This window comes from Rhinolophus ferrumequinum, chromosome 22 (assembly GCF_004115265.2).
Source record: "Rhinolophus ferrumequinum isolate MPI-CBG mRhiFer1 chromosome 22, mRhiFer1_v1.p, whole genome shotgun sequence".
Classification (NCBI taxonomy): Eukaryota; Metazoa; Chordata; class Mammalia; order Chiroptera; family Rhinolophidae; genus Rhinolophus; species Rhinolophus ferrumequinum.
This window is the reverse complement of record NC_046305.1, coordinates 16,189,030-16,216,736: the sequence shown is the minus strand read 5'-3', so window position 1 is coordinate 16,216,736 and position 27,707 is coordinate 16,189,030. Positions and strand designations below refer to the sequence as shown.

The window sequence follows — 27,707 nt, the reverse complement described above, 5'->3', positions numbered from 1 at the left end:
AAAGAAATAGACAAATCCATACTTGTAGTCAGAGATTTCAATACTCCTCTCTCAGTAACACAGAATAAGCAGACAGGTAATCAGTAAGGTTACAGAAGACCTGAACAACACGATCAACCAACTTAACCTAATTGAAATATATAGAATACTCCATTCACAAGAGCAGAACATACATTCTTTTTAAGTGCACATAAAACATTCACCAAATAGACCATATTCTTGTCCACAAAACAAACTAACAAATGTAAAAATAAAAATCATATAAACTATGTTCTTAAGTTGCAACAGAATTAAACTTCACGAATCAAGTAACAAAAAGATAACTGAAAAAATATGCAAATGTTTGGAATTAAGGAACAAACATCTAAATAACCTATGGATCAAAAAGGAGGTCACAGGGAAATTATAAAGAACATTGAACTGAATGAAAATAAAAATACAGCATATCAAAAATTGTGGGATGCAATTAAAGCAGTGCTTAAAGGGAAATTTATAGCAGTCTCAAATAAATTATCTAAGTTTCCACCTTAAGAAACTCTAAAGAAAGCACAAAGGAACACAAGAGTATTTGTGGCTTAATAGTGTTCTTTATATCAAGAGAGAAGTGAGTTACACCAGTGTATCCATTGTCAGCACTGTAGAGTTAAGATGTGCGCTTTTCAGTATATGTACATTTTCCCTCAAAACACAAAGAACTTTATAAAATATAGGAGGAAGGGAGTGGATGGAGGTACAGATAACAGAAAAATGGCAGAATTTTGCTAATTGTTGTAGCTGGGTACTAGCAGTTTATTAACTCTTCTTCACTTTGAGTATTGTTGAAATTCTCCATAATGAAACTTTTTTAAAATGAAAAATGAAAAATAAACATTACAACTTTCTGAAGAAAAAATGAAGGAGAACAAGAGTGGAAATAAAGAGCACAGTAGTCTTAGAGTAGGAAAGGATGGAAAATGGAGGAAAAAAACATGGCTTGACATAGAATGGTGGCAGGAATGATTAAAAAAAAAAAGAAGAAGAAGAAGAAGAAGACTATACAGTATCCGCTAATTGACTAAATATATATTGAGGGAAATGAATGAAAGGCAGGTTATCAAAAATGACTCTGACGTTTCTAGCCTTAGCAAATGAGTGGAAGGTTGCACTTTTTGTTCAGACGGAGAATAATTTAGAAGGAAAATTCAAGAGTTCAGTTTTGGAGATGGGCATTTCAGATGTCCGAGATGTCCAAGTATAAATATCAAATAAGTAGATGAACATACGAGAGTTTAGAAGAGAGATATGGACTGGAGATATTAACTGGGGGTTGCTGGCCCATACTTATGACTGTTAACGTAGGTAAAGCATTTAAAATGATGTAAAGTATACAGTGCTCTAGGTTTGCCTATTATTATAATTACCAGTTAATATCATCATCATCCATTTAGGTAATATCAATGTAGCCTCACAGTAATTAAGTGTGACTCACACAGTAGTCATGATTATCGCCCTTATTAGGGAAAAAAAACAAAAAATAAAAAACAGGCTCACCTAGAAAACGATAATGCCAGAATTAAAAATAAGGTGTGACTAAAAATTTTCATTTCACTAAAAAATTTTACATCTGTTAATTGCAAAACAGTTGACTGCAGAAATAATAAAGAATTGGTCGAGGCTTACCAATTTAATTTTTATTCTACATTGAACTAAAAAAATAACAATTACGTAACATTCATTCCTCAAATTTGGCTTATCTTAAATTCAAAATGATTACTAATTCTATTAGCATATTACTAATTCTATTTCATCCTTCAACAAACTCCAAGATATGTTATAGATCAAAACCCAATTTAAAACCTAGAGATAGAAATTGTCGATGTTTCCTTTAATATCAAAAAGAATAACAATATCTTTGAAAACTGCTAAAGTAATAATTGACCAAGCTCCTTTACAGGAAAAAATCTTACAGCCATTCATTTTTATAATCACTCCATCCCACAGAGAATTTAGGCAGGATCATGAAACTGTAAAAATTCCACCTTGCAGTGATTAAAATTCAGACTAAAATTGCAAATTAAAACTGCTCTTCTTGGTTCCTTCAGAGCCTTCTCTCACACATGATAAATATAACCTCGCTTAGCATTATGGTAGTTTCACCTTTAGATTTAAGTTATGAAAATATTAGCTGGGAATGGAGGAAAGGAAGGAAGAAGAGGAGGAAAAACATCGTATTTATATCATACTATGTACCGGACACTAAGTCCTTCATATATATTACCTGATTGAATACAATATCCTCATGAGGTTACACGTAAGGAAACTAAGTTTATTTTACACATGAGGAAACAAAGTTAAGCAACTGTCTAAAAGTCACAAAGCTCGTAAGTGGTGGATCCAGGACTCCACTCCAGGCAGTCGAGCTCTTTAACAGACACCCAGGACACGACTACAACATAAAGACCCATTTCCCTCAGATTAATTGATTAATTAACCTTCTTGCCTCATGACCACAAAATGTCAGATTTACATCTCTGAACTATTTTATTGGGGTATTAAATTGATTTTTCCCTGCTGTTTTGCAAGTTTTCTGAATGTTATATACATTGAAATGATCTTCTTCTACTTGAGACTCAAATCTCATTCTCCTGCAACTTACGCATTATGAGAATGTGAGATAGTACAGCATGGCAACTACAGTTAATAATACTGCAATGCATATTTGAAAATTGCCGAGAATAGATCTTAAAAGTCCTCATCACATCCAAAAAAATTTTTGCAACTATGCATGGTGATAGATGTGTGAACTAGACCTATTGTGATCATTTCATAATATAAACAAATATAACATTCATTAGGTTATTACACCTGAAACTAATATAATGTTATATGTTAATTATGCCTCAATAAAAAAGGAAAAGAATGTGAGATATAATTTAATATGTTTACTGGCAGATTTAGAAAAGTGTGCATGTTTTTGATGCTTGGTATGGTAGATACAGTATGATTTTTAAAAAATTCTTTGGTGTAATTTGCTATTGTTTTCAAGAAAAAGAAGAAAATGACGATGAAACTCACGTGCACAGAATAACAAGAGAACAAGGGAATAATTCCTGATACTGAAGACAGCATTTCAATACTCGATCATCATTGTTCTCATCACTCAATCCATCTGCAAATTTAGCAAAAACAACTGTCAATAAACACTAGAAATCTGGGTACCATAAGAATAATCTAGACTGTACTTACATATCAGAACATCGTAAACAAAGACAACTTTTTAAATGAAAAGAGGAAAATAAGACAGCAAAACAATACCTTGAAAATTCTGGATCTAGAACACACATAGCATACTTAATACTTGACATAGCATACGTCATACTTAAAATTATCTCAACTTAAAAGAGATCGGTAAAGTGATAAGCAACTGTTCTACCAGCAACAGAACCACTTTCACGTGTCTGCTTTTCCTTACTTTCTAAAGCAATAACATGTAGAGATGTACAGGACTGGTTAATAAAAATATATAGGTTTAAAGTGTACAATTCTATTATATATCATCTATATATTGCATTGTGTGTTCACCACCCAGTCAATTTTCCATCTGTTACGATGTATTTTGACCCCCTTTTCCCTCTTCTACCACCTCCCCACCTTACCTTCCGGTAACCTCTAAATTGTTCTTTGTCTATGAGTCTTTGTTTACTCAGTCTCATACAAACTTTTATACATAAGAAATTAACACTATTAAAAACAATAAACAGACCGGAAAATATTTGCAGTGCACAAATGGCTGACTAGCCGTGTTTCTTCCTTTTGTGAATTACCTATTAATAATAATCTTTGTCCATTTAGGGGAAAGGGATATTTAATTTTTCTAATAAATCTCTATAAGCTTTTCATACAATGAAGACACAAGAGAATTACTGTCTATTCCAGGCCATAAGTGATTAAGTACTTTAATATACTAATTCAACCAATCTTCACAACCAGTTTTTGAGCTGGAGGTTGTTTCTCCCCATTTTATTTACTCAGTTTCCTAACCTTTAACTTTCCCAGGTCAGGTTATAAACCAGGTAAATTTAGATTTCAAATCCTATTCTCTTTTCACCATCAAAAATATTACAGCAAACAAATACAATTTTGAAATGAGTTAAGGACAAGGCTAAAATTATAGCCAACTGAGGCTATTTAACATGGACTACGTGCATTTAATTTGAGGTATTTTTCTTTTCTAAATGAAGAAACGCTTGTGTAAAAAAATGCATTGTTGTAATACTCAATGATTATGTAAAGAAAATAATACATGCAAAATGAGCATTACAGTTGGCTGTAACTGTACTTGACAGATGTAAAGTACATCTGTCATTTTTTCTTCATTTTTTCTTGCCTTCCTCCAAACAAGTACTTTAATTTTATTCAATGATCCTGAATTGAGTTTTTTCGTAAGAATTTCAGTTTATCATTAGAATATAAAATGTAATTTTATTATGATAAAAATGACTAAAGATATTTCACAGAAATATCATAAAATCATTATCAGATACTGTTGATAAGACATTATCAAGAAAATGTTATCAAGAAAATAACATTATCAAGAGATAATGTCAATAAAACATTATCAATGAAATAAATTTATTAAGCACATTGGATTTTACATAAAGAATGTTTTCAATGATCAGTTTGACAAGAAAACAGTGACACAGAGAACCACCTAAAGGACTTATCTGATATAGACAGTTACAGAAACAATCTATTATTATACCTACAACTTTACAATTAACAAAACTAAAATCAAATAATACCATTCAAACATTAAAGTGAAACACAGATTTCAAGGAAGACACCTAGAAATTGAAACAACACAGTAAAACAACACAGAAATTTGAGACCATTACTATGATTTCTCCTCCTCAGCCATCAAAGAAGCATAGACTGAAGAAGTCAAAGTATCAAAAAGGCACATGTAAATGGAAAAACAAACATAACAAGCATCTATAAATAATCAACGTGGCCAAAATATCTATTCTAAAATGAGCTCTTTTAAAATAATTTTCAAAGCCAATCTACTGAAGGAATTTCTATCTAGGACAAGTGCTTAACCTCTGTGCCTCAATTTCCTCAACATTAAAATGGGGCTAATAAGGGTATCTTCCACAGTATTATAAGGTTTGAATAAGATATTAGCTGAAAGGCACTTGGAAAAGGGTCTGGAGAATAATGGCCATATAAGTGTTATCTATTATTATCAATATTATTATGTAATAAGATATAATTAGTATCAACAAACTAAAAAAAAAAAAAGATTAAGAGTAAGCAAAATTCCCACCTCTTATTAAGGGCTGGGGTTTTACTGAAATGATGGTTTAGATCAGGGTTTAACTTGTTAATTGTGTGGTTGTTTAAAAAAAAAAAGTCTTACTTGTTAGCAACAAATACCAAAGTATTTATGGGTACAAATGATATGATATTATACCTAGGCTTTGTTTCAAACTACTGCAGGCGTTCCAGTGAGTTCCAGGAATAAAATGCTGACAACTACTGAAAATGAGTGACCGGTACATAAGGATTCAACATCATTCTATGTCTGCATTTGAAATTTTGCATAATGAAAGTAAAAAAATAAAAGGCTATCTAAGGTGTTTAACATAATGTGTTCAAACATTTTAACATTTTCTTAACTCTAATAAGTGATATTTATTTTTGGTTTTATTTTAAAAGCTTTAAACAAATCACATGAAGTTCCTACTTAAAATACATAAATACATAAGTATTGCTGGAATATACTAAGAGCTAATAAATATTTGTCAATGGAATGACTAAATGAATGGTGGAGGCCCTTTTTCTTCAAAGATTTAAGACTAAATAGCTGTCCCAAAAGCCTTCTCAACATTAATACCATGTTTAGATTCATCTCAGGATGAATTCTTTCATATATTATGGTAAATATGAGTACAGTAGACTATATCCATGATATTTAAAATAATGTAAAGTCTACGTATATTAATAATTCTAAGTTGGGAAGAAACAAATTTTTAAAGAATGAAATAAATTCTCTAAATGGATGTATGAACTCTGTTTAATCAACAGTGTTGATTTACACACAGGTTTGTTTTTTTCCAAAAAAACTTATATAAAACATAAAGAGCACACTCCAGTTCTAAGACTAGAGTGATTTAAAAATGACTTAAAAGAAACTAACATGGAAAAAAAAAAATAAAATCAGAAGATCTATAGACCTTTATTATAGAAACACCCCTTTATTACAAATTCCGACAAACTAGAGGAAAATAATGGCTGCCTCTGCATTATGCTAACTGCATGTAGTGATAGATTAGAAAACTAGATGACTTACGGGCCTCGTCACTCAACAATGGTATTTAAAAAAAAAGAATCTAAAGTACTGTATTATAGATTACTATGCATACAGGACTTCATGGTCACTATGTGAAACATAAACGTAATGTAAGAAGGTCTAGGAGAAGCAGAAAAATAAAAATTAAAGATCCCCCACCCCCAAAACCACCACTATGTTCTGCCATTCACATTCCAATGGTTATAAATTTTTTGAAAGTTTTGTACCGTTTCCCTCCAATGAGTCAGCACCCAAACAAACCTTATGCAGGAAGCACCCTGAGAGAGTAATACTTACAAAGTTTTTGAGATGCAAGTTGTATTGACTGACCCCATAGCTTTCTATCTTGATTTCTGAGACTGTCATTGATGAAATGAACCGCAAGTATAGCTTTGCTCTGGGCATATCTGAGTAGCTTTCCTGCCTTCATACGATCTAGCTCTTGCACAACAACCCAGGGAATTATTAACACAAGTCCGTCAAAGCCTAAAAAATAAAAAAGATGTCTTAGAAGTCAACAAATATTTATGGAGCTACTAAATTGAACTGCCGTAAAAGAACCGAAAGTTATAAAGGAATTCACAAACTAAATGAAGAAATAATACATAAAAAATGGAAATTAAAACCAGATGTGTCAAAAGAATGTTGGAGATACTGTAAGAGATCGAAGAGTAAGTTTAGATTGCTTAGGTTAACCCATGAAGGCTTATTTTTATTAAATTTAAGCTTAATATATATGCTTACTAGCATATCCAAATGGAAACGTGTTTGTGGGGAAAAAACCCCACATCCCCACTAACATAAAGTATCAATCAAATAAGAAAATCAGAATCAGTAAGGATGTTTTATAAATACCTGGGATTTCTGTTGTCTTCAAAAGTCTAACAAACTTGAGATGATTCATCAGAATATTTGTGTCAATGACAATTAGAAGATTTTTGTCTGAAGCAGTAGTTGCTAGAGAAAAAGAGCAAAGTTAGATTTCATGACACTTCATAAGACTTCTTTAATAACTGAAATTTTGATATCATAGAACTTTGATATCATTCTTAAGAGAAGCCAATCCTTTAGACAACAAAAACAAAAATGCATTTACTCCAATTCTTAAGAGAAAGAACAGTAATAACAAAGTAGTAGTTAATTATCTACCAATAGAATATTTTGAATTATTTAAATCATAAACTACTGACTTGCCCCAGTAGTAACTATGTTGCCACACACTGTCCTGTATCACTGGTAGCTCTGCACTTAGAAATTATAACCTAATCTTAATATACTCTGAGTGAAATATAATTGAAAGAATAAAAAATATATAAAAGAAAGAAAATATAATGCTAGCATTATTTCCTAGGGCCATTGTGAGGATCACATAAGTTAATGCACACAGAAACAGTAAATTGAAAAGTTCTATACGAATGTAACGTGCTATTTTTATAAACATAATTTAAAATAGTGTACTAATAGATTTTGGATAATATCTATCATTATTTTCTCCCAATAGTAAGAATAATCAAAATTTTACTATAAATAAGAAATTCATGAATACTTTTGAGAAATTTACATAGTTGAGACTGTTAAAAGTTATAATTAATACCAGGAATAAAAAGGAACTCATAACTCTGGTTACTGACCCTTGGCAAAAAGAAGAAGAGAAAATATGTGTAACTGCCTGATAATGTGAGATATATACAAACAAATGATGATAAGAAAAATATTAGACCTGATTCCTGTAGCTAAAAGAAACACACCACAGTTTACTTCAAATGATCACATTTTAACATTTTTCATCGAAACATTATAAAAGTTGAATTGGCACATTCATTTTTAAGAAAGCACAGGAGGTCATAAACATGATCATACACATATAGGGTATACCAGCAGAGGAATGTACATCATCTTCCACCAAATCAATCTCCATACTCGTTAACTCTCCAGAAGGTAGAACAACAGGTAAATCCACACTTTTTCCCACACGTGCAGCATGAAGCTCTTCTACTATCTGCATCTAAATTGTAAAAGACCCTCAGTAAAATATCTCGATTTACTCTGCAGATTAATAAGAAAGCAATTAATTCACTTGCGATGGCTTGTGCAAAGAGAAATATTTACAAAAATATGGTGGCAGCATGGTAAAATAATACAGATTTATAAACATACGCAGGGTTTTTAAAAAAGCCCTTATTACCTCTGTACCCGTAGGCAAGCAAATTATTTAACTACCTTGGGTCTCAGTTTGTTCATCTAGAAAATAGGAATGTTACCTATTTCCTTTTAGTATTTTTGTGAGGGCTAAATGAAATAATCTGAAGCTCCTCACACAGAACCTAGTACATAGTGGACCTTCAAAATAACTTAATTCTCATGCCTATTCTCACTTCAAAGTACTTTAGGAGCCAAATATGTTTTTACCTGCATGATGACCAGCACACTCCTTGAGATTCTAAGACTGTTTATGAACCATCAGAAATTGAAATCTAGATCTTAAGATCCTTCTCACTTCAGGGAAGTAGTTCCCTAATGTATTGTGACGCAAAGAAATGGAAATATAATCTAGTTTCAGAGCAGAGGTGAGAAATCTTTCTCCTGTCAAGGGGTACTTACCCACAAGACAGAAAAATACAACTCACTCTCAGTAATCAAAAGCAATTAATAAAGTCTTCCCTAAATAGAAAAATATGAAGTGTTCTATGAATCTAATTTTAATTTAGAACCAGGGAACATAAAATTCTAAGCAATAATTCCATGAGGATCAATCAGGAGATTCTAGCTGGGAAATGATGCAACAACAAGTAAAAAAAAAAATTAAAAAAAAAAATATGTATGTACTCTTGTTTTCACTGAACAACATTTTCATCTTATTGCTGATTAGAAAAATTGGGCAAAAAAATATTAGTAACATACTGCATTTTGATAACATTAAATCAAAATTCGCATAACTTGTGGGCCACGGGCTCCATGCTCTTTATTCAAAACAGATTAGAGTTTCTTAGAAACAAAGGCAAAAAAGGTGACCAAGTAAATGTAAATACTTTTCCAAATAGTTTTTGGTGGCTTCATAAAAACTTCCATATTGATTTAAGTACAGACAGCAGTATTACCAAGGTTTTTACAGTCATTATTTTTTACTAAAATAGGAACTGTTTGACTTAATTTCATTAAAAATATTGAAAGTAAATAAGTATATCAGTAACCTCTTGATCTGTATCTTGAATACTTTCAAGGGACACTGAAGAACTTGGTGCTTCAAAACTCTGAAACGAAAAGTAATTTTATTAGTTAAGAATGAAGCGTATACCTACGGTGGAGCTCAACCTTGGCACTACTGGCTTTTGGGGTGAGATGATTCTTTGTTGGGGGCTGTCCTGTACATTGTAGGATGTTTAGCAGTATCCCTGGTCTCACCTACTAGATACCAATAACACTAACATCTCACAATCTTGACAAGCAAAAATGTCTCCATCAAGTCAACCACCAAATGCCCCCAAAGGGATGGAATTGCCCCCAGAAGAGAATTTGCCCCTAAAAAGAATAGCCTCATTCTATTAAGTCATGAAACATGATAGAAATTCTTTAGGGTTTACTCATTCACATATACATTCCAAAAAACACTCATATTCTAACTAGATGCCACCCTAAGAAATAGAAAGAACCATGGCAAAGGTAAACAAGCTGGTCTCTGGTGGTGGGAAATTTTCATCCAAGAGTCACTGAGCCATTTCTAAAAGTGACATAACACAACAACAAAGGGTACTTGAAGATCATAATATGACTGAGAGGAAAGGCTAAACAATGCAAAGTTGTATTTATTATACATGGGTAGAGCACCAGAGGTTTGTGTTATTTCTTTGTCTTCTGGCAGAGATTGAAAACCTCCCTAATTCCAATTTTTTACTGGCGCTTTTGCTGAGACAGAGAGACCTACCTGACCCAATGTACAGGTAACAGAACTCAGCAAAAGCCACTACTGAACAAAACCATCTAAGAATTCTCCAAGATAGCATGTATTCTACAGGAAGCTATATATGGTATAAATTAGAAACCCTCTTTAAAGAAGTGTTGCTTTATTGGGAATTCGGCTTCTACCCTAATTTCCTGTCACCACTCTTCACATAACACTATATCTATCACACACGTAGGCCCATTAGAGCTTCACTATTCTATGATCCTGGATTTCACAGTCCCTTCTCCACCTCACATTAAATCTTCCTAGATCTTTAAGGTTCTCTTCAACTAAGAAGTGCCACATAAACTAAAGATTATTATCAGAACTTCTTGCAAGTCTTGACATTCTACGTCTTCCTTCTTTCACTTAGGTCACTACTGCCCTTTACTCTCTTAGACCACAGGCCACTTCCAGCGACTTCAATATATTTTCTTATCATCTGAAAATCCAGAAAAGTTCATGTCAATTGTTTCTGAGAACTTCCTATCAAAACAGAAAGTCTTGGTGGGCATTTAACTGTTTGCCTTCCCCTACCACGCTTTATTAAATACATGGATTGGGATAAAGGCTTTCCTGAGGATGACAAAAGGGAATTATCAATAATGAGGGTAAAAATGGTGTTATCTACTGGAGTGATTCTAAACTGAAAACCTGATTATACCACTTCCTTGATTACATTTCAATGGTTCTGTACCATCTACAGGATACAAGATAAAATCTTTCTCATGGGATGCAAAATCATCCATTGTCTGGACCCTGGCTTCCTCTCCTACTTCTTCTATAGATTCTCTACACATCTCAACTGAAGTGCCCAGGTCTGTCTGCTCTTGCCATGCAATTTCGCAACTCTGTGCCATGACACACACTAGCAGGACATCATTTCTGCTCCTTCCTCTACACACCCTTCAATACTAAGCTGCAGAATCTCCACCTTAGTGAGCCCTTCCTTAACTCCCCCGCAAACTTACACTAACACCAACCCAACTCTTGGGACTCTAACATTTACTTGACTGTATTGCAACCGTGTTTGTTTACTAAAAAGATCATCTTATTTATCTCTAAATCCCTAATACCTAGAAATGTACCTCATACATAATAGGTACTTTTAATTAATGTTTAACAAACTGATGAATTTCTACTCACAAACTTGTAAGGATTCAGTGGGATGCTGTTTATAAAAGTGGCCTATAAACTATAACTTTCTAGAACACTAATTTGCAATGTTGGGGGAAGGTGCAATCTATAGCAAAGGACTATAAAACATAGGAAACAAAATAAGTTATTTTCTCTCAGGAAAGTATAACAGGATTACTAAATCCAGAAAATACAATTATTTTCTTGTAAAGTACACTTATTATTTTAGGAAAAGAATGATCTACTGAGGAATTTGTGAGAAAAACAAAACAACAAACATAATATTGAAATGATTCTCTACTGTCAGTAATATATGGAAGATAATATATTCAAGGCAGGAACAATATTTACTTGCTTGCTGCTCCTGTGTCTCAATGACTTTTAATCAGATACGGCTGTTATCAAAGGAACAGTTTATAAAGAGCTTTAATTGCAATAACTGTAAAGTAATCACACAAAAATTTCTTCCCCTACAACTTAATATTCATGCAATGTCCCTTTTGGTTTGTGTAGCAATTTGATACAGAGACCAAAAGTAATGATAAGATGCACTCCAGGAAGGGAACACCAAGCAACGATACAAAGATGTTCACTGAATGTAATGGCAAATTCAAGTTCCTTTCTTCCATTTTATTCTAGAGAACTGGTTATAATGCAGGAAGAAAACTGGAGGTTGTTTTCCTTTAAGAAAGCAATAAAAAGAACAAATTCAATTTCTTTCCCACTTTGGAACCTTTCAAGTTCATAGAAAGAAAAATACTCTCCCTCAAGCTTTTCCGGCCTCCCTAGTTATACAATCCCTCCATTTTTCACAGGAAGTATCTTACTACTGCAATCTATAGTCTTGATACGTAAAAGCAGTTAGACTCAGCCACTCCTGGTTATAAGCAGTCTCTAAATTTCAGAATTTCCGAAGCTCTAAAGTTCTGAAGTTCCAAAGTTCTAAAAATTCTCTTAAAGGTAAGTAATTTCGCCATAGAAACAAAGCTATAGAGAATAGGTTCTCAAATGAGTCCACAAATACCAATTTATTCCATAATTTAGAAGCAAAATAGATGTACCAAGCTTGCCAGCCAGGATCTCTGCACATGCAGTTAGTTCCCTTTGCCTGGAACACCCCTGCTTCTCCCATCCTACCTCACCTCACCTCTGCCTATATAACTCCTATTCACTTTTTAGTTCTGTTTAAATGTTAGTGCCCCTGGTAAACCTTTTTTCACGAATCCCTCCACAGTGTACGGAGGTCATGTGGATCCCCTGCTGAGAACTCCCATCACCAGACTTAGGTGATTGCTGTGTCTCACCTGAATATGTTTCTGAAAGCAGAGAATGTGTGTCCCTTACAGTTTATTTTATTGTGTTGCCTGGTACACAGCAGCACTCAAAAAATAATCTGCTAAAGGAATAAACTATTCAGAATACTAACCCCTGGGTGTTCCATAGAACCTGGAGTTAAAGGAAATGCCTAGGAGACTGTCACAGAGCTTTTCTTACCTGTAACTGCTTCTCTCTAAATTTTTACACATTCTCTTCTATTATGGATCCTTGATACTTGCCAGAATTATCTTCCTAAGGAAGTTGGAATTAAGGGGTAAAATACAGGAGCCAGCACATACCTTGCGGACTAAATTCAAATCAGCCCTCTACAGGATTAAAACATCATCAGTTGTTTTATTACTCTTTGCTAAAACCTATTTTCTTTATTTTGCACTACTTTACCTGAGTTAGGGTTTCACCAGAACTTGAATCATTACTTTCTTGATGCTCATGATATTTTCCTTTCCACTCAGGAACAGTCTGTTTATATGTGGAATCTGAAAATAAATGTTTACTTTTGTGCCTCGTCAAATTTAATGAAACCTGAGAGCTTTCCAGGCATTCTTTTTTCTTCTGCTTAGCCTTTGATTTGTTAGAGTTTAGACTGAAGACATTTTCTTCTACAAGCTTCTGATGAGTATCATGGCATTTTACTGGGATTTTGAAACTGATTTTCCTTCTAGATTCGAGGGGCTCGAGTATCTTGTTGGAATTATAATCCTGAAAAAATTGGATTCTCTTGCATTTTTCCAAAACACATTTTTCAGAACTGTCTCTAGACTTACTGTACCTTCCTTTCTTGAGTTCTTTCATCTTCTCCCTCTGAGCAAGTGAATGAGGACTTTTTTTTTCACTTGCCTGGCCTTCAGCTTTAGATTTCATATCTTTGGGAGTCTTAGGACTACTAAGGTTCTTAATTCCATGGTCAAGTGTACGCCCAACATTTGTCAATTTAATATCTTTAAAATCTATACATTTACTTATGTCTTTTTTAGTTCCACTTGAAGAAGGACTCTGTGGAATGATTTGATTATCATTAGAATATGATGCTTCTTGGAGATTAACAGGTCCTTGAGATGAAGAATTGATTTTTGGTCTCTTTCTTGGAGTCTCAGTGTCTGCATTCAGTCTGTAAAGCAACACAGAAACCTAGGTTACATTCCAATTACACATGATTATACATAATTTTCACTGTGTCATTTTAGTGGGAAATGAAAGAACTAGTTTGACACAAACTTCATAAAAAGTAGAAATGACTACATTATGAATGAAGTGGAAAGGATTATTAAATAAATGATGTTGAAAGAACTGGCTTGCTGCTTGGGGAAAAAAACAAATTTACAGCTTTATAAAATACCAGACAGCATAAATGCCAAATAGATTAAACACTGAAGTGCAAAATAATTATTATTATCATAATTGCTATAATTCATATCAAACCCTTGAAAACTACAGGAGGAAAAAAGGAAATATCTACCTGATTCCTTAAGAGAGCTTCCTAAACTTAACAGCAATGGGAAAAATCACAAGGGGAATAGTAAATGTAAATGACTATTTACTTTAAAACTTTAGCATATTAAAAATGACAAACAAAATTCAAAGAACTGGGAAATGGCATTTGCTATATATGTGCCAGCTTATTAGCCTTCGTGGGTAAAAAGCTCATGAAAAAGTACTAAGGCAAGGATGCCCACTTTTATTCAACATAGTACTGGAAGTTTTAGTCACAGCAATCAAACAAAAGAAAATAAAAGGCATCCAAAATGGAAAGGAGGAGGTAAAATTGTCATTATTTGCAGATGACATGATACTCTTAGGTTGGTGCAAAAGTAATTGTGGTTTAAAAGGTTAGAAATAATTGCAAAAACTGCAATTACTTTTGCACCAACCGAGATTCCACCAAAGATTCCACCAAAAAACTATTAGAATTGATAAATGAATTTAGTAAAGTAGCAGGATACAAAATTAATATTCAGAAATCGGTTGCATTTTACATACCAATAATGAACTATCAGAAAGCTGAATTAAGAAAACAATCCCATTTACAATTCAATAAAAAAAAACACTTAGGAATAAATTTAACCAAGGAAGTAAAAGACCTGTACTTCAGAAAATTGTAAGACACTGAAGAGAGTAATTAAAGAAGACACAGATAAATGGAAACATATACCATGCTCATGAATAGGAAGAATTACTAATTAAAATGTCCATACTACCCAAAGCAATATAAAGATTCAAGGCAATCCCTATCAAAACACCAATGGCATTTTTCACAGAACTAGAACAAATAATCCTAAAATTTATATGGAACCATAAAAGACCCCGAATAGCCACAGCAATCTTGAGAAAGAAGAACAAAGTTGGAGGTATCATGCTACCTGATATCAAGTTATCCTACAAGGCTATAGTAATCAAAATAGCATGGTGTTAGCATTAAAACTCATAGATCAATGGAACAGAATGGACAACCCAGAAACAAATCTATGTCGACATGGTCATTTAATCTAAGACAAGGAAGCAAGAACATACACTGGGGTAAAGACAGTCTATTCAATAAATGATGCTGGGAAAACTGAACAGATGCATGCAAAAAGATGAAATTGGACCACCTTTTTATGCCATATACAAGAATAAACTCAAAATGGATTTAAGGCGTAAACCATAAAACTCCTAGAAGAAAATACAGGAAGTAAACTCGAAAATACAGGAAGTAAACCCTTAGTAATATTTTTACTGATAGATCCCCTCGGCAATTGAAGCAAAAGAAAAACTAAACATATGGGACTATATCAAACTAAAAAGTTTTTTCACAGCAAAGGAAACCATCAAGAAAACAAAAAGACATCCTATTGAATAGGAGAAGATATCTGCCAAAGACACATCTGATAAGGGGTTAATATCCAAATTTTATTTAAAAAGAAACCCATACGATTCTACACCAAAAAAACAAACAATCCAATTAACAAATGGGCAGAGGACATGAAGAGACATTTCTCCAAAGAGGGCATACACAGATGGCCAGTAGACATATGAAAAGATGCTCAAAGTCACTAATCATTAAAGAAATGCAAATAAAACCACAATGAGATACCACCTCACTCCTGTCAGAATGGCTATCATCAATAAATCAAAAGACAAGTGTTGGCAAGGATGTGGAGAAAAGAGAACCCTCGTGCACTGCTGGTAGGACTGCAGATTGCTGCAGCCACTAAGGAAAACAGTATGTAGGTTCCTCAAAAAAATAAAAAATAAAATACTTTATGACCCAGCAATTCTACTCCTGGCTATTTATCCAAAGAAATCCAAGATATAAAAATACATGCACCCCTATGTTCACTGCAACACTATTCACAATAGCCAAGATATGGAAACAACCAAAATGCCCATTGATATACGACTGGACAAAGAAATTGTGGTACATTTATATAATGGAGTATTACTCTACCATAAAAAAGAATGGAATCTTACCATTTGCAACAACATGGACGGACCTAGGGGATATTATGCTAAGTGAAATAAGTCAGACAGAGAAAGACAAATACCATATGATCTCACTTCTGTGTGGAATCTAAAGAACAGAATAAACGAGCAAACAAAACAGAAATAGACTCATAGATACAGAAAAAAAACTGATGGTTGCTAGATGGGAGGGGGGTTTGGGCGACGGGTGAGAAGGTGAAGGGATTAGAAAATACAGGTAGGTAGTTGCAGAATAGTCACAGGGATGAGAAATACAGTATGGGGAATATAGCCAATAATGTTGTGAAGACTATGTAGGGTGTCAGATGGGTGCTGGACTTCTCGGGGGGAATCAGTTCATAGACTATATAAATGCCTAACCATTGTGCTGTACACCTGAAATGAATATAAAATAATATCAAATGTCAACTATAATTTTATATTATATATATGTGTGTGTATATACATATATATATATATATATATATATATATATATATATATATATAGTCACAGGATGTAAAGTACAGCATAGGGAATCTAGTCAATGGTATATTGTAATAGCTATGTACGATGTCAGAGGGGTAGTAGACTTGCTGGGGTTATCACTTTGTGAGGGATGTAAATATCTAATCATTATGTTGTTTTGTACACCTGAAACTAATAACAAAATTCAATTAAATTTAAAAAATACTAAGGCTCTAGAACAGCACATAAACAAAAAAAATGAATAAAAGAGGAAAAGGGAAAAGCTAATAAACATTTGGGAAAATTTCACTTCTCTAATAATCATAGACATGCTAATTAGAACAATATACCATTTCCATCTAAATTAGCAAAGATTTTAAAATAACATTAAATACTGGCAAGGGGTTGTAAAATGGACCTTCTCTCATCGGTTGCTGGTGGCAATTCAAAATGATAAGTTCCACAAAGAAATTTGAAATACAATTAAGAATTCTTAAAATGTTCATATTCTTTGACTTTTCAGTAATTCCCATTTTACAATTCTATACCAAGGGCGGGGGTGGGAAATCAGAAATGAACTAGAAAGAAAAAAGGGAGAAAAAAGAGATTCAATTCAGGACTGTTATAATAGGAAAAGATCAGATTAAAGGTAAATGCTAAAATTTTGGAAATGACTGAGAAACATGTCATTTTATCAAATACGAGAGAATATCACAGTTATTTCAAATGATCTTAATGAAAAGTTTTCAATAACAAAACATACAGATACAACATTAAGCAAAAAACAACCAGGACACAAATCTGTGTATATAAGGTGGCCCTGACAATTTAAATAAACATAGTGAAAAGGACAGAAAGAAAAGTGCCAAAATGTTAGAAGTAGCAATAGCTAGAGGTAATAATATTTTCCCACTTAATAAAAGTAGAAAAAACAGGAAACATTTCCATGTAACACAATCCATTAATTTAATAAATCCCGAGCGCCTTCTGAGCGCCTGTCACTCTGCTAGGCACTGGAGGACACATCAGATGGAGTCTTTACCTTAAATTAGCTCACAGTCAACGGTAAAGATGCAAGTTTATTGAAAAAATCCCACACACTGAAAGTGCATTGATTGAAGAAATGCTTTCTGAATCTTTTTAAAAGCAGACTTAAGATTGATTGTTGCCCTTGCTTATATTCTCACTGCTAACAGATCTGTATGTACTTAAATCATGGGGCTGGAATTGTGGTAATGGTACATGTAATTGGCTTTCAGGATGACAAAATTCTCTGCTTTTCCATCTGCATCTCAGCTTTTACTGTTTGTACACCAATTTTGGGACCTCTCCTGTAGTTAAATAGGGAGATTTTTTACAGAAGATGCCATATATTATAAAGAAATACTTACAGCCTTAAGGCAAATAAGTTTGTTTATTTCTCCAATAAGTAAACAGCAAATGAACCACTTTCTCTGCAGGCAAACAATGGTTGCTAGAAATCCTGCACTGTTGGTATTGATATCTGCGAAGCATGGTATGACAGCTTTCTTTTGTCCAAGCAACATTTTAAATATACAATAGCTCCTATACCATACTGTTTAAATATATGCCAAGGCAATTCTAAAATATCGTGTATGCCAAATTTTCTGAAAATTTCACTACAAGTTACATCTAGAGTGCTCGCTCATATTTGAAAGTGAATATTCAATATTAACAATAAATCCAAATGCCATGCCTGTTCATTTTACTAATGTTGGTAGCTTGATTACACATAAGAATCACACAATGGCAAGGTCATTGATCACACGTGGGCTCAGGGATGTAGAAATGTTGTTGAAGTAGGCATTCAACTATTCAGCCTTGCAAGGGCTGAAGCCAAATAGCAGATTTTGAGTAAATGCTGAAGCCAAGTTGAACTTCACTGCATTCATAGAATAATTTGGATCTTATTCTCAAAATAAGTCACTATTATTTCTTCCACCTCCCAAAGACTATGTAGACAAATCAGAAGTCTCTTTAATGTGCTTACACATGGATATAAAATCAAGGGCTAAAAAATGTACCCTTAAGCAAAAGACAACTAGTGAAAAATCACAGTGTTTTATTTATTTTTATTTTTTTATTTGTCAAGCAATGTCTTAGAACTTAAAATAAAAATTTAAAAAGTACAATATAAAAGGCATTAAAAACAGTTTGAAAATTTAGAAAGTGACAGTTAACATAACATGAAATTTGTGACAGAATATACTTCAACAGATAGTAATATAGAAGGCAAGTATCACAAAAAATAGAAGGAAATGATTCAAAAGGAAAACTGAAGAAGAGTCAGAGGCAAGTTAGATTTTTTTATTTTTGTTTTTTGCTTTTAGCAAATATTAACTGAGCTTGTGAGCTTGTTTGGGAAGCAGAACTTTTATTTATATATTTAATACTATTTAAATTGTTTTCCCATAATTCTTTATCTTCAGAGAAACTTTGATCTTATCACCTTTTATCATGCATTATATTTTTATACTTATTTACTCAAGTTGGTGGCAAGAAATTCCTTCACAACAAAATTCTCTGAAATTTTTATCCGTAAACACAGAAATTAGAGAATGATTTCCATTATTCCAATCATTATTTGCCAAGTTCTCTAGTTGCAGCCACATCCTGTTTAATGAACATGGTTTTAGAGCCATATCAATTCAATAAGCTACATATTCTCAAGTAAGATAATTTATCCAAAATTCCAAATCAGCCTCATAACTTCTTCCATGACTATATGTAATGAAGTTACATACCTTATAAGGGTGTGTCAAAATCAAATCACTTAAGATAAAAATCTACGTTTTATTTGAAAGTGTCTTTTACATAGTATAGAATTCTGATAAGACTTTTTATTTCACTCAACTTTTTCTTAAATGTATACGAATATGAAGAAAATTCAAAAATCATAATCTGTGATATAGCTAGAAATATTTGCATGCAAAACAGTACTAACCAAAGTAAGCAAAGGATTTGGCAAGTCTAAATATTTAAGTCTCGCAATTCTAGGACAAAAAGTAAAAAGATATCAAGAAAAAGGGATTTTACCTTTTCAGTTCTTGTGTTCTTTTTATATTACAGTACAGAATGTCTGTATCATCTGATTTCTGAAAGAAAATAACGTGTCATTTAAGAAACATAAGTTGTGCACTGGAATTATAATTACAGGGGAGGAAATTGGGAGATAACTGTTTACCATACCTATGTGTTGAACTGTTTATTCTCTACCACCCTACCTTTCTACATACTCTGGGGATACAGGGCTAGGTACAAGAAAAATAAGACAGAAATAGGATAGCATCCCTGTCTTAAAGAGCTTAGTGTAAAGTCAAAGAATAAAGTAAAGAGAAGTAGAAGGATATGTAAAAATAACCTAATGTAAGGACATAATTAAGTATCAAAACAGAAGAATTGATAAAAAGTTGTAAAAGAGTTCAAACATCAACCACCAAAAGTTGGAACATACTTAGGATAGAAGGTGGACAAAATATATGTTAAAGATTGAATAAAAATTAATGGCAAGAAAAAAAAGGCATTCTCAGCTAAGAATGCTTAGGTAGCCTAAGAAGCTGGAGTTGACTGGTACAAGTTCAGCAGAAAGAAAATAAACCAGCCTAGCAGGAGCAGAAGTTCTGAGGAAGAAGAAAACAGAAAGCTGGATAGTTAAGGTATGACCAAACTTAAGAGAGTCCTGAATGACAAACTAAAAAGTGAGTGAAGGTTTTTCAACAGAGAAGAAATATGAAATCAATGTTTTAAGAAGGTTAATACAACAACAATAAGCTGAAACAGCAGTATCATTATATGAAAACAAATTCTTAAAAACATAATTCTGCTTTCACGGAACTTTCACACTACTTTTTCTTATTCCCCACAACTCTGTAGCTTTCCCAATAGAAACCTAACTTCAACTCGAATGTAGTAAGTACTTCACCAACCACCCATGCTTCATGTGTTCAGTCTGATGACGCTGTTTTCTTCAGAGAGTGTGAGAATAGAAAGAACTCTGGACTTAGCTCTTCTGCTGTATATAGCAGGTCCTCAAATAACATCATTTTGTTCATCATTTCATTATAACGTTAAGGAGATGCTATAGCAACTTAAGTCTTATTTATATCAATTAGTCTACAGTAAAATTGGTTTCCTTATACTTCATTTCGCTTAAAAACACAGAACCTATCAATGACATTAAGTGAGGATTTACTGTACAATTTTGTGTCTTTGGACAAGCCATTTAACCTTCTGGATCCCAATTTCTGAATCTGAAAAAATGCAAACACTGTATCTGCCTTGGCTACCTCAAAAGGACATTATAAAGATAGATGTAACGATATGTGGGAAAAGACATTAATAAAATGGCTAAATTTATATCCCCGATGTCTTAATCCCACATGATAGGGTCTACCAACCCACAGAAATGAATGTTTTTGGTGAGTAGAAGGAATAAAAACCCAAACTGGTTTTCCTTCCGTTGGCTATCAAAAAGTTAAGTATAATATAAAGAAAAAAACTGATGGAAAAGTGGCAGGGGAATTTGTATCATAAACCCTCTAATTGTACATTAAAACTTTAATGTAAATAAGTTTTTAGAGTTAGTATCGAAACACTCACCAGTTTCCTCTTCTTTGATGAAACGGGTCTTATAGAACAAGCGGAACTAGTAGAACTTGTTGAGGCTTTTTCCTCTTTCTTATCCTAAGATTGCCATTTGGAAAAAAGGACAGAAAACCACAAAAATAAAGCACAGCATAAAACAGCATTATTTCATCACTATTATAAATCAACATTCCTTGTACGTTAATAACAAACTTCAGAGGGGAACAATGTTCAAAGGTATACAAACTTTGGTAAGAGGAAGGGAAACTCAACTAGATGGGAGACTCAACTAGAAATCAAGATCCAGGTGCTTTTCAATGAGAGATGAGATAGGATACAGGTGTTACCGCAGAAGGCCAGCTGGCATGGCAGCTCAGATAAGGACACTGGGAGGTGGCACTGTCATGGTGGAATTCAGTCTTCTACAAAGCAAAACCATATTTCCAGTTATTTTTTAGGGGATCCTGAATTCAACAGAGCCAGGACAAACATATTCTGAGTACCTACTATGTACCAAAGGCATTCTAGACAGTAGGGACAGATAAATGAAAAAACTGTAAAAGTCCCTGCCCTCATGGAGGTTCAAATCTAGTGCAGGAATTTACAAATAAGCAAGCGAGACATTTAATGTGTCACATTATGGTATGGAAAAAAATTAAGCAAAGAGAAAGATCAGGAAGGGCTGGGAGGAGGAGGTAGACAGAGGCAGCTGCAATTTTAAACAGAGTAGTCAGTAAAGGCCCCACTGATAAGTTGCCATGTGAATGGAGACCTAAAGAAGTGATGGAACCATGTGAATATCTAGGGAAAGAGTTCTCAGTTCAAAGCGAATAGCAGCACATGCAAAGCTCCTGAGGCAGGAATGGGCCCAGCTTGTCGGAACAGCAGGGAAGCCATGGAGTGCAGAAAGTAAAGGGAGAACCAGACGGAGATGCGATGGAGAGAGCAGGTCACTCTGTCAGCCCCAGCAAGGACCTCAGCTTTCACTCTGGATGAAGTGGAAAACCACGAGAAAGCACTGAGTAGCAGTGATGTGATCTGACCTATATTTTTAATAGGATCACTCTAGCTGCTGTGTTGAGAAAAGAACACAAGGAGGAAAAGGTGAAAGCAAAGAGATTGATTTAGAAACTACTGGAATAATCTCAGAAAGCAAGTTGATTGCCGGATCATGGTGATAGCAGTGGAGAAGGGAGTGAGCCTCTGAGGATGTTATTAAAAGATAGCTGACAGAATTTGCTACTAGACGGGATGCAGGTAGAGAATGACAACCGGGGTTTTGGACCAACTCACTGAAAGAATGGAATCGCAATGTACCACATTGGGAAAACTGAGGCTGGGCACTTGAAAGCTTATAGTTTTAGATGAGGAGGTACTAGCAAAGGACACTGTGAAGAAGTTACCAGTGAGGAGGAAAATCAAAGTCTGGTGTCTCAAAAGCTAAGTGATGAAAGTGTTTCTAGGAGAAGGCGTAATCAGCTATGTCAAATATCGCTGATTGGTCAAGTCAGATGAGGTCTGAAAACTGGCCAACGGATTTAGCACATGGAAACCATTGCTGGCCTTGGTGAGAGCAAATCTGGAGAAGTGACAGCAAAAAAAAAGCCTAATTCAAGTAGTTGAAGACAGGATGGGAGGAGAATTGCAAACAACATGCCAATTATTCGTGTCAAATAGGGGACACATATGTCAAGGACAGCAGAGTACTCTAGGGCCACCCACCCAGGTCGTCTTTCCAACACCTGGGAAACCACATTAGTAATCAGAAAGGTAGTAAACAAGTACAAAACACCAAAAAGTGTAACAATCTCTAGCATGCTTCATTCAAATGATGAAAAAGCTTTGTGAACGAACCTGCTACCACAGAAATCACTTCTTCAGTGAACACTCACCTATGCCAGACTGTAGTCTCTCATCTTAAATGGTAACACAGCATAAACGCTATCTAATTCTGATGATGCACTATGCAGACTATTCAGAGTGTTTATGATAAAACTGATTGCAGGGTATTTTGTTTGCTTGTTTTGGTTATATCAATCACATGACAGTCTAGCTTCCTGGAGACAACACCCAGATCAATGATCTAGTTTTCCTACATTTCATCTACCAAAGCACTTCTTACGGCAGTGTGCTGACAGTCTCCGAAAAAGGTTCACGGTGAGACTGCTTCCCCTACCCTCGGCCTCCCCTGCACAGGGCAGCTCATTCTGACTGGTGAGCAAGTAATCCTATCCAATGCTGAGGAAACTCACGAGGGTGACGTGGAAAATGGCCTAATGGTGAGTTCTAGCTATGAAAAGAAGGATTTGGGGGAGGTTTAGAATTGAAGTCAGGAATGCCTAGGCAAATTACTTACCTCTCTAAGCCTCAGTTTCTTCATTTGTGTAATTGGGACAATAATAGCACCTAACTTATAGGATTGTAAGAAATAAATAAAATAATGCAAGTAAAAATGGGAAAATCAAATGACTTCTCCTGGGTCAGAAGAGCAGAACAAAATACTTAACCGTGTTTCCCTGAAAATAAGACTTAGCCGCACAATCAGCTCTAATGCGTCTTTTGGAGCAAAAATTAATATAAGACCCAGTCTTATTACACTATATATAAGACTCGGGTCTTATAAAATATAATATAAGACCCGGGTCTTATTTTATTATAATATAAGACCGGGTCTTTATAATATAATATACTATAATATAATAAATATAATATAATATAATATAATATAATATAATATAACATAATATAATACCGGGTCTTATATTAATTTTTGCTCCAAAAGACACATTAGAGCCGATTGTCCAACTAGGTCTTATTTTCAGGGAAACACGGTATGTATCTCATTTTAAAACAGAGGTGTAATTTTTGCATTACACAAAAATAAACTGTAAAAAGGGACATCTCTGGGTCAGTAAATAAAAATTCTTACTTCTTCATCAAAGTTGGGTAATGAGGTGGTGCCTTTTCTCTGAGACGTCTCTCTTTCTCCACAAGATTCTTTGTTGGACATTTTGAAAAGCTAAAATAAACATTAAAAATATATTATATGCTTTTTACCACCACCACAACAAAAAATACTTTAGAAATTATTCTTCTTTCAGTTTTATAAAGATTAGAATTTTACAAAATGATTTCCATTTTCTAACAATTCCCAAGATGACAGGATTCTCTCATTGTTCCGCTTTAGTTCACTTGTATTCTCCCTCATAATGATCTGTTCCCCTGCTTCAGTTTCATCGATCGTCTTTTTAGGAATGACTCTCAAAACTATGCCTTTATCCCTGACTTCTCTCTCAAGCATCAGATCACCATTTTCAACTGCCTGCAGGACTACTGTATTTTGCCCCACCTACACCTCAAAACTAATTAGTCACAAGTCTTCATTTTCTTGACACACCCTTTGTCACTCATTGAGTGAGACTTCAGGTGCATCACATACACTTTTTGAACTCATTTCATTATATGTAAAATGGAGATAACCCGTCCCAGAGGGTTTAAATAAGGTCTAAATAAAGACTGGCTTACACGGTAAGCTCCTTGAAGACTAGCTGTGTTGAAAACTTAGAAGGTGCTCATACGTGCCTGCTGAGTGAATGAATGAGTGGATTTTTCTTCCTCAGAGTATTCACTCTCTCATTCTGAACCATTATCAGTTCTTAACCATTGTAGTTCCTCCATCCTCTTCCCATCCCAGTCTCATTTTCTCAGGCCTGCTTTGGATTAACTCAATACTGTTAGCTGCTGACACCCTCCTCCCATCAAAAAAAAAAAAAAAAAAAAAGCATAAGACAAACATAGCCATTCCTTATGGTCATAAATACTCTCTGTCAAGTTAGTGTGTACCAAAAGCATCCTGTGCTAGAACACAGAGGCCAAAGGTTGGGAACATCACCAGGTCTGTTTCGATAGGAAAATATAAAAGGGGTCTGGAAGCAAAGCCCAAAGGAGAGTTTATTGCTGGTAGCGACACATACTGAGACTATGAACATAAGAAAGGCTAGAAACCAAGCAGTTGCAATTACTGCCGGTCAATCATGCTCACAGTAAGTGAAGTTTTATGAAAGAGTGATGAATTAGATGAAATCGAATTTTTAGAACGCTTTGATGAATGTGAAGAGAAGAAAAATGCTGATAGCTAACAGGAAATCTAATAATAAATATTAATAAAGAATATTCAACATAGGCTTCTCTAAGATTCTAAATTACCCAGAAATTTTGTGTTGTAAGATAATTTATGGCAATAATTGAATTCACAATTGAGCTTCCAGATTAATCATCTTTTCCCTCTCTTGTTCCCAGGATTCCATTCCACAGCGTTGGGGAAGAGATACAATAAAAAACAATAACTTCTATAAAACGAATTGCTTAGAGGCAATGGACAGGTTATGTTCTTTTTTATAATTTAAACTCGATCCATGTTCGTCCGATGTTGCTTTGAATACAAAATAATGCTAATTTAAACCTCTTATCCACAAGACAAACTGAAAAAAACACAGATAGTGGACTATCGAAGGAAAATGACCTATCTGTTTACAGTGACAAGTGATTTATATTTATATCAGTGTGAAATTCATATTGATTTTATGAAAACAAAAATATACACTAAAAGAGAGGAGACCTTTTGTCCTAGCCAGTCTCCTGATGATTTTTGCTGCCTGGTAATTACACTCTTATGTAGTCCCCACTCACAATAAATAGGGCTGACCTGTGTAACCAATAGGGTATTGCTACATGGCGGTATGTGGTCATATAAGATATTTTGGCTTCTGCCTTTCTCTGTGTTGAATTGTTCATTATAGAGAAAGCCAGCCACCATGTCATTCAAGTCGCCCCCAGGGAAACTGAAGCCTCTTGCCAAAAAAGAACCAACTGCTAGGCATATGAGTGAGCCACCTTTGAAGCTGACCCTGAAGCCCTAATCAAGCTTTCACATGGCAGCGTCCCTGGCAGGCATCTTCACTACAACCTCATGAGAGACCCAGAGCCAGACACACCCAGAAAGCCTTTTCTGAATTCCAGACCCATTGAATCTGTGGGGTAATACATGTTTATTGTTTTAAGCCACTAAGCTTTGGGATTAATTTAAACGGCAATAGATTAATGATACACTCACTTAACATAATTCTCCAAACTCTGAAGATTCCTTCTTTAGGATGTCTCAAGAGCCAGGAACCATGCTTAGAAATTCTTACTAAAATTCCCATAGAATGAACATTCTAAAATCTAACCTTTGTCATCTTCTGGTTTCCATTTGGTATTAAATGATAAGACTGACATAGTGAACCATCGAGTCTTTTAGGAATACAAAAAAAAAAATCAATGATTCTTGGATGGTGGACAAATATAGTTAGCCACTACTCATTTCTATAAGTTATAATGTGTTATTATTCCATTTTTAATGGACTGTCCTGCACCTGAGACTAAAAGGGGCTCCCCTCCTGCTGCTAATAACGATCGGACCCGTTCTAGGCAGAGCAGCCAAAACTTAAGTGTTTTCTTCTGCCTGCCCCCGTGGGCACAATGAGTGAGGCTTAAAATCAAGCAAGTCCTGAGAGTAAAGGGAAGAGAAGTACGGGGGACAGGGGACTCACTGGTATATGCCGCGGGGAATCTACACGGCATCAATCAAGTCTGGAAGCTCAGCAGACTCAGAGCTCTGGTTATTAAAAACCTAGATACGAGCGTGAGCACCAAAAGAAAGAAAGAAAGAAAAGCCCTATTCACTGGACGCTTACGACCACAGCGCAGCGCTGATGATACTGAGAATATGTGGATTAAAACAAAAATAAAGGAAAAGAGTGTTCGGGTCACGGTGTGGGTGAGGGTGCGAAATAATGAGCCGATCCCAACTCCAGTCAGCCGGACTGACAGGCAAGCTCATCAGCGGCTCGTAAACCGCCGGAGCCCACCGGCTCTGCGGGAACTGACCGGACTTTTACACTGACCGAGGGGCAGCCCCAGAGGCAGGGCCGGACCAGCACCACACCCTATACTGAACTGGCTCGACCTCAGGTCCGCCCACAGAGTCGCCAGCCTCAAGCTCGAGTGGCCCCCTGAGTCCTCAGTCCGGCCGGCCTCCAGGTGAGGCTCCCAGAATGAGAGGGGGAGCCTGCCCAGCAAAACGTCAACGAGCCCCGCAAGTCCCTACCTTAACAGCCCCGCGACGGTGGCGACTCCAGAGGCCCGGCCAAGGGAATGGGACCCCTGAACCCCGAGCCCGCTGGGAAATGTAGTTTTGCACTCGGATCCAGACTACCACTCGAACGCTTCGGAGCGTTTGTTTTGCTTTGCGTTTACTTTTTCCAAAGGCCTGGAACTAGGCTCCGCCCCCCGGCGACGCTGTGCACCCTGGGTATTGTAGTCTTGGTTCCGTTTAGTGGTTGACGGCTGAAACGGAGACACACCGTGGAAGCGGAACTCTGTCTCTCATTGGTCGCCGTCCCCAATATG

At 35.0% G+C, this 27,707-nt stretch overlaps 1 protein-coding gene across 7 annotated transcripts in view; it reads right to left on the bottom strand.

Annotated features, from left to right (window-relative positions):
* SWT1 (SWT1 RNA endoribonuclease homolog) overlaps positions 1–27,623 on the bottom strand; it is a 79,516-nt gene extending 51,893 nt beyond the window's left edge. For 4 of the 7 annotated variants that reach the window (XR_004421604.1, XR_004421606.1, XR_004421605.1 and 1 more), the window contains exons 1-10: positions 27,406–27,623; positions 24,187–24,276; positions 21,273–21,356; positions 19,710–19,768; positions 13,128–13,854; positions 9,523–9,582; positions 8,192–8,336; positions 7,187–7,288; positions 6,629–6,817; positions 3,055–3,148 (exon numbers count right to left, since the gene is read on the bottom strand). Coding sequence is in view for 4 of the 7 variants with exons in the window: in XM_033092952.1 (XP_032948843.1) it covers positions 3,055–3,148; positions 6,629–6,817; positions 7,187–7,288; positions 8,192–8,336; positions 9,523–9,582; positions 13,128–13,854; positions 19,710–19,768; positions 21,273–21,356; positions 24,187–24,267 (1,541 nt within the window). In the remaining 3 variants the exon portion in view is untranslated. The remainder of the gene's footprint in view (positions 1–3,054; positions 3,149–6,628; positions 6,818–7,186; positions 7,289–8,191; positions 8,337–9,522; positions 9,583–13,127; positions 13,855–19,709; positions 19,769–21,272; positions 21,357–24,186; positions 24,277–27,405) is intronic. The other 3 variants (XM_033092953.1, XM_033092954.1, XM_033092955.1) reach the window with 3 other exon arrangements.
* Positions 27,624–27,707: the final 84 nt, after the last annotated feature.